The sequence below is a fragment of the Pteropus medius genome, unplaced genomic scaffold (genome assembly GCF_902729225.1).
Source record: "Pteropus medius unplaced genomic scaffold, Ma_sr-lr_union100, whole genome shotgun sequence".
Taxonomy (NCBI): Eukaryota; Metazoa; Chordata; class Mammalia; order Chiroptera; family Pteropodidae; genus Pteropus; species Pteropus medius.
In genome coordinates, this window is record NW_024342467.1 from 10,960,488 (window position 1) to 10,968,661 (window position 8,174).

General features: G+C 42.8%; 1 protein-coding gene across 1 annotated transcript; it reads right to left on the reverse strand.

The window, feature by feature from the left end:
* Positions 1-2,362: 2,362 nt before the first annotated feature.
* Positions 2,363-7,150, reverse strand: LOC120602096 (solute carrier family 40 member 1-like). The gene is made up of 4 exons (XM_039862067.1): positions 7,094-7,150; positions 6,524-6,650; positions 4,727-4,779; positions 2,363-2,977 (listed from the first exon to the last, which is right to left on the reverse strand). The coding sequence occupies exons 1-4, from the start codon at positions 7,148-7,150 to the stop codon at positions 2,486-2,488; spliced, it is 729 nt and encodes a 242-aa protein (XP_039718001.1). The 3' UTR covers positions 2,363-2,485.
* Positions 7,151-8,174: the final 1,024 nt, after the last annotated feature.

The following is an 8,174-nucleotide window of genomic DNA, read 5'->3' on the forward strand; positions in this document are numbered from 1 at the left end:
AGCTATTGCAATGGAGAAAAGCCCGAGCTTTCTCTCACACTGGATGCTTCTCCAGATTGCAGGCACTGCCAGAGAGATTTCACATTTTCCAAATGTGACCGTTTCCTTTGTGTCAGGAAGGATCAAGCCACCTGGGGACAGGAGTACTGGGAGATTTTTTTTTTTCCTTTTGAACTAAATACTTGATTATCATAATATAATGTGAATTGCATAAATCTTAAGTGGCCAATCTGCTCTCAGTTGATCGTGCAATTAAAAGCCAAGCGTGCCAAATACCCATGAGGCAATATACTTAGACTGTTTGAGAGATTAGGGAACCTCCAGATCAAAGCACAGGTCACTAAATCAGCATTTGGAATTAGGAACACAGTTTCTTTCTCACACATACACACTATATCAGAGAAATAAGGTTCCCAGGCTAGCCCACGGTTTTATAACCTCTTAAATCGGACCTACAAAACTTCCCTTCCCCTCTCCCAATATTCCAAAGCTCTATAGACCAAGGGTTTCTAGGTCTCCACGGCAGAAATGAGGAACCTACCACCCCAGCCCCATGCTCCCAGGCCACTGTGGCACCAGAGGTGAGAAGGTAAAGCTCTGAGCCCCAGGGGTACAGGGCTCCTGCGGAAGCCTGGTGCCTGGAGTAGTGGGTGAGGTGCACAGAGGAGGTGTGCAAGATGCTTGCCGAACGAATGAGGAAGACATGCTGCGTTTTTGATCCACTCCTTTCACCGTTTTCCACTTTTCTGATGTGGGAGTGAGGAACTGGCTGGCTCTGAGCTGTGGCCTCGGGGAGGGGCTTTGAAGGTGGTGAGTTTTGATTTGGGAGAGGGAACAGGGCTTGGGCGAAGAAAGGATCTCTCTGGGTAGAAACCTGATTGCTGGGATTCCATATCTAAAAGTGAGACCCAGACTCTTCCCAGGCTGGGGATCTGCAAATCTAATCACTTGGGCCGGTATAATGTTAAGTGATTTCTGTTGCCATCACTTTTGACCCTCAACATGTCACTGTTGGATTCATCAGGCATCAAATGACCAAAATTTAAAAAAAAAAATTTTTTTTTAAACCCTATCTAAATCAGATATGTCCTCATTGCCAGGTTTGAAGACATATGGTTGATGGCAGAGTTCAGAAACTAAGTTCTTGGGGACAGACAAGCTTATAGACCCTCAGCGTTAGGCACCCTGTCCCTGGGAAAGGATTTCGCTCCCCACCCCCCAGGCAGCTAAGAAAAGCCTTGGCCCCAACAAGGTTGATCTCCTCTTGGCCCTTGGTCCCCTCTCCCCATGCCAGTTCCATAGAGAAAGGATCCAGGTCAAAATGCTTCTTTGATGTAGATGCCATCCATAGCATTTACATGCCTGAAACCCAGGAAATAACTATTTTCACTGCCCCAAATCTCTATATTTTCACATTTCAACTTTCATACAACTGTCTGCCTGGCCCAGAGCACTCTTCCCTCTCCACGTCCCCTGCCTGGTTTGGCCTTCAGGAATCTCTTAATTCTGCCTTCTTCTAGGAAGGCTTCCCCAATCCACAAAATAAGATTGAGTATCCCTCCTCAGCCATTGAAAAAAAGAGAAATCTTACCACTGGCCACAACATGGATGGACCTAGAGGGTATTATGCTAAGTGAAATAAGTCAGGCAGAGAAAGACAAACACCCTATGATTTCACTTATATGCGGCATCTAAAGAACAAAATAAATGAACAAACAAAATAAAAACAGACTCACAGATACAGAGAACACACTGGCGATCGCCAGATGAGAGGGGAGTTGAGGGGGCGGATGGAAAAGATGAAAGGATTAGAAAGCACAAACTGGTAGTTACGAAATGGTCACCAGGTGTAGAGCACAGCACAGGGAACATAGTCAATAACACCGTAATAACTATGTATAGTGCCCAGTGGGTACTAGACGAATTGGGGGGATCGCTTCATAAATTACATAAATGTCTCACCACTATGCTGTACACCTGAAACTAATGTAAAATAATATTGAATGTCAACTCTAATTTTTTTTTTAAAAAGATCGGGTGTCCCTCCTCTATCTTCTTAATCTTTTTGTCCTTCCCTAACAGATCCTATCACTTTGTGGCGTTGACTGTTGTTAACTACTTACTTAGTGGTCTCCCATTCCAAGGGGCAAAGACTTTGTCTGGTTCAACTGCTCTCACACACCCAGTGTCAAGGACAGTTCTTGTCACATAACGGGTTGTCGGTGAATGAACAATAAAGGCTTATAATGACACAGTAGGGAGACCATAAAATGTTTCTAAGATTACTTAGCAGCCTGCAGAATCCCCCACCACACATCACCCACACTGCTCACCGATTCTTGCCAGGATCACGCCCGAGAAGAGCAAAATGACAGACGTGTAAGACTTGGGATGCTGGGGCTCCTGCTCGCCTTCAAACAGAACTGTGCTGTCGGTCCAGTGGATGGAGGAGCGATCAGGAAGGATAGGTTGGTTCATATTTCTTTCAAAGGAAAAAAACATATACTTGGTCCTCTTTTAGCACCTCATGGTTTGAAGAAGAGTTGTTGCTTAATGGAAGTGAGAAAACAGCCAGATCGAAAGGACTTCCAGGAGCAAAGACGGAAAACACGCAGAGCGTCAGACAGCCTACGTGGAGCCAGCTGGAAATGATCCCCGTGGTGACCAAGCCATAGTGCCCCCTGAGCCGGGTGAAGAGAATCGTACCCGTCAGGCCCGACAAAGCCGAAAGGGCCGTGAGGATGCTAAGCAGCGAGCCTCCAATCCCTTGGGTATAGGCGTAGCCGGTGGTGATGCAGTCGAACCCCAGCACCGTCATGTAGAGGAAGGCCAGACCCAAGCCGGCCAGGAAGACAGTCTGCCCGCAGTACGCCTCGCAGCCCCCGCGCCAGGTCCGCAGCAGCCTTCGTGTGTGCTGAAGGCGCCGAGAAAATCCTGTGGCCTGCTGTCCTTCAAGGTTGGACTCGCGGTCCTTTCGCTTTTCCAAAGTTTAGGGCTTGTCAAAGAATCCATCAGTGGTTTCCCAAGAGTCCATTTCACCTAAAATAAAACCCAAATAAGCTTTATGTCAGTGTCCTGCCCACATGCCCTCAGCCCATCCCGAACCTCATCTGCTTCTTCACTGGACAATTCCCAGGTGCACGGATGGCTTCCTATCCCAAGCACCTGTATCTCCACCTGAGGTGAGGGTTGCTCTCCGGCCATAGGAACGTTAAGGGGAGGAAGTCAAAACCCCTGGGAATAGCCTTTGACTGATGAGTGATGAGATTTGGTGGAGAAAGAAAGAAGAGAGAAAAGGCAGGAAGGCAGGTGGTGGGGGAGAGAGAGAGAGAGAGAGAGAGAGAGAGAGAGAGAGAGAGAGAGAGAGAGAGAGAGAAAAGAAAAGAAAAAGAAAGGAAGGAAGAAGAAGGAAGGAAGGAAGGAAGGAAGGAAGGAAGGAAGAAGGAAGGAAGAAGAAGGAAGGAAGGAAGGAAGGAAAGAAAGAAAGAGCTAGCATTGACTTAAGTCTACTATATGCCAGGGAGTGAAATAGGACTTTACGCTGGCTGTCTTATTTTATTCTCACAACACCCCTTATTTTATTGTCACAATAACCCCTGTTATTGTTATCCTTACTTTATAGATAGTGAGACACAGATCATCAGAATAAATTAACCATGCATGGTCACAGCTAATAAACGGCAGATAACAAGAATATAGCTCTATCATCTAGCTATCTCTACATCCATCTGTCTACACATCTATCCATCATTTAAATATGAATATCTGTTTGTCTCTATAAGTACACATACTTTATTCATGCAATGAGATTGGCGGGCTGTAATTACAAAACAACTCGAGAGAAAAGAGAATTAATTATAAGAAGTTTGCGAAGAGAAACTCAGGTCAGAAGCAATGACCAGGCTGTTTTATACCAGGCAGATGGGCAACATTCTCAATAGGTAGGGATGATTCTCATCTTGGAAGAATGAGGTCATATTTATGGGCAGGTCCTCCTTCCTCCTAGCCTCACTCTAAAATTAGGGAATTTCTGATTTTAAAACACATGGCTGATAGCAGTGATGGCCGATTCATCATACTGTCTTGACTAAAGAGCAGCCCATACTACTTAACACAGTTGTCTCTAGCTTAGACTCTTTAGGGAAGATGTTTATGTGTGAGATAGAAAGGAGTAATCTGCCCCCCAGGACCATGAAATCAGTTGTGCAGGTTGTATACTGCACAGGCTGAGGGGGTGGGGGGGGCAGTGCTACTCACACTGGGGGTGCTCTGAATGGAGCCTTTGTACATAACCTGTGTAACTAACCGTACGACCTGTGTAACTACATGGCAGCCCCACCTACCTCTACCCATGAGATCAGCCATGTGAACTGCATGACCGAGGGTACAGCTGGAGCCTTCTCATTTCTCACTGTTTCTAGGCAAATTTGGAGACAGAATGTTGAGATTATGATCAGACACATCTCTGGGAAAAAAGAAATGAGACACTGACATAAAGGAAAATAAAAAGAACAAAAGCCATCTCTGAGTTTTCATTACCTTGAATGCTCACAGCCTCCTGTTGCCTTTCTAGGAAATGCTCCCCTGCTTGTTGCTGGGGTTTTATAGCCAGTTGGGGAACTAGTTGATAAACCCTGGATAGAAATAGAAACTCTACAAGAAGTGAGATCAAGCTCCATCCAAGAATGAAACCACAACCAATCACATGAGATGCCCATGTCATCACCTGGCCCACGGACAGGGGAGCAAATATATTGATGATCTGATCCAGCCGCCGGACTGTAAGTCAGAGGAAGGAAGCAGTCTACCTGTACAGTAATCATAGGATTTTCAACCTGGAAAAGACCTTCAAGATCAGTTATTAGAATCTGAACACTTAACAAATGAGTAAACTGAGGGATAGAGACTGAGTTTCTTGGAGCTATTTAATCTAACTCTTGTCTCAGCACACTTTTCTATTTCACTCTACTATCTTAACAACGGTAATAATATCAATAGCCATTATTATGACTCTAGCATGTTGATAGGGGAGAGAGGTAACTAATGGAGATAAAGGACAGAATTGGTTGAATACTTATTCTGTGCCTGGAACATAATTCTAAACCTTCTACCTATTTCATCTTACTTAATCCTCACAGAAATTCTAAGATGTTGATACTATCTCCCTTTTACACATTAGGAAACTGAGGCACAAAGACGTTATTTTTCTCAAGGTCACAGAGAAGGGAAATGGTAAAGCTGAGATTTCAACCCAGGCAGTCTGACTCCAAGTTTATTCTCTTAACTATTCCAACATCATTGAATATATTTACAAGATCGTTTTAAAAATGATAATGAACCTCATACCAGAATCTGTGCCTTATTTTAGATTTCTTTCAAATTAATTAACAGAGACTAGGCAGATTTTCTTTTACTCAAAGACAGAGGACACTTTCAATGCCATGTCAACCAGCTTTTACCCACATAGTTGTTTTATTTTGGGTGGTGTTATTTAAGCCACTGTACATCCAAATAAGTGTAATTTAAAAGAAAACATGATTATAAGGGGCTTCTACTCTTTGCAAGGAGTATATTTTACTAGACTCCTCCATAATAGCTTCCTTTATCTTGGCTATCAACGCTCATGAACATTTTCCCGCAGAGAGTACCAATTGCACAAATATAGGGTAGGACGAGAGCTCTAGCTTTAAGTTGGCAATTTGAAAGTATCGCAATGTAAATGATCCAAGTTTTATAAATGGAAGAAAAAAACAAAGAAGATGCCAGATTTTTTTCATTTAGTTCCATTATTGAAAAAATTCTACCTCTCACTGTCAGATACGTGACGATTAACTGTCACATTTGGGGATGAATTATTGGAGAAAAGTGGAAGCTTATCACTGGCCAGAATTAAAAATTTTGTTTTTGATTTTGTTTTATGCCCACAGCACCTGGTCTTTCTAGGTGGTCTCCCCTCCAAGTACTAACCAGGCCGAACCCTGCTTAGCTTCTGAGATCAGACGGGATTGAGCTTGTTCAGGATGGCATGGCTGCACACTAAAAATTGTTTTTAATTCACTTCTTTTCCAGGTCTAAAATTGTCAAGGAACTTCTATAACGTATTTTGAAAGACTTCTTTCCCAAAAGTACAGTTTATATATCCTCTTGATAATAACATTATCATCCATTTCTTATGTGCTTCCTATGTACAAATATGGTGCTGAGTGCTTTACAAATCCTGTATGTCACAGAATCTTTCCCAAAACTGAGCCAGTGGAAGGAGGAGGAGAGTTGTCATCATTCCTCCCATTCTATAGATGAAGAAAGTGAAGTCTGGAGAAGTTAAGTAACTTCCAGCTGGTAAGAGTATAGTTGGTTTTAGCTGGATTCTAGTCCCGGTTCGTTTGACTCCAAACATTTTTCTCTTAAGGGCTACTTTGCTACCTCTCTCAGAGCCCTGATTGGCTCATCAGCTCTGTTCACTGAGCCAGGCCTACTTCTCAGCCTATCGAGGACGTGTGATGATGAGGCTGGCACAGCTCACCAGCCAGCTGGCCTCTGTTGTCACCTGTGAGGCTCACAATCCAGTCTCTCTCAATGGTGATTGTCAATGCCGTGCTGGCCAGGTTTGCCAAGGCCGCCAGGGTGATCACGGCTACATAGCAGGCCACCTACAGAAGGAGGGTAAAGGGAGTTTGGAACCCCAGAACGGACTTGCTCAGCCCATTGTAGTACACAGAGTTATTTATCTGACACCTCGAGGAACATCTAAATGAACACAAAAAACCTTCCAGAGAAAGAGGTGCAGTATAAGCTTGGAGCCAAACGTTATTGTGTTGATCCTAATCATTTTCTTCTTCCTACCCCATCAGCACCAGATCCGATGCTAATTTGTACCTTGCAGACAGAGACTCTACTGTTCTGTTGCCTTTGTGTCTTTGAAATTTAAGCTCTGATTCACAAATTAGGGATGAGGACAACGCAGGCAAAAGATTAGCCAGATCCAAAACCAGTGAGCAAGCAGGGCGGTACAGAGATGACTCACTGAAGGAAACCCAGGCCTTGTCTCTGACATTCACTCTCAGGGAGCAGGAAGGCGATGGGAGACACTCACAGTGAACCAGCTGTGCCAGACTTGTTCCATCTCCCTTTTGTAGGAGAACACAAGCATGAGGACAACGCAGCAGGCGGTGACAGAGGCATTCTGAGTGAAGAGCGAGGCATGAGCAACTGTGAATGGAAACAATATTTACTCTTGTTTTAAGAGACAGGTCACAGCTACAGCATCATTTGAAGCAGAGTAACCACGTTTGACCAAATTCCCATGCCAAGCAAGGTTATCGTTTCCATCAGTGATTGCAGGCTTGATCAAGAGGCAAAGAGCGGGCTCATGCGTTCACTAGAAGCAAAACCTTCGCAACTAAAAGAAAAAAAAAAATGCTGGGCTTTGCAAGTAAATGAAAACATACTTCGAGAGAAAGATGATATGAAAAGTAAGATACTAGATAAATCAAAGAACTTGAAATTTTCTACTGCTATATCGCACTCTTTTGGATTTCATTTGTGACTGAAGTTATCAATATAGCCTAAGGACCAACACGTCAGAGTTTAAATAAGTTAGCCTTTCCAAGGATGTGGCTTTAGAGAACGCCTTTTCAGGCCTTGTAGGTTGAATGAAAATAATCACATTGACTATTAATCAAAAGAATAGGAAAAACTTAGAAAATCCTACACTTTTATTGAGTAAAGGAGGGTTCAAGAGATATTAGAGCCAAAAGCTAAATGAAGATCTATATTTGAACAAATAAGTTTCCATATATTAATTCCTAGTTTAGATAGAATGCTTGGTATAAAGACATATTTCACACATAGAAATTGCCTTTAATAAAAATAACACAAGTATTTACAACATAGGTAATACTAGAATATTAAAAAGAAAGTATGTTTTCAGGAATGGGTGAGAATCTAAAAACTACATTCAAACATTTTCAGTGTAGTACTAGAGAATGACATAAAGCCGTTTAACTCTTTTTCTAGTTTTTAAAAGTTATATTCCATTGCTATTAAGTTCATTTCTGAATAAACCAAAAGAGCCAGTGAGATCATAATTTACTATATAATTATGTATGTGATAGATAAGAATGTTACCTTATGAATTACATAGATTTCTAACCAATGTACTGTGTACTTGAAAC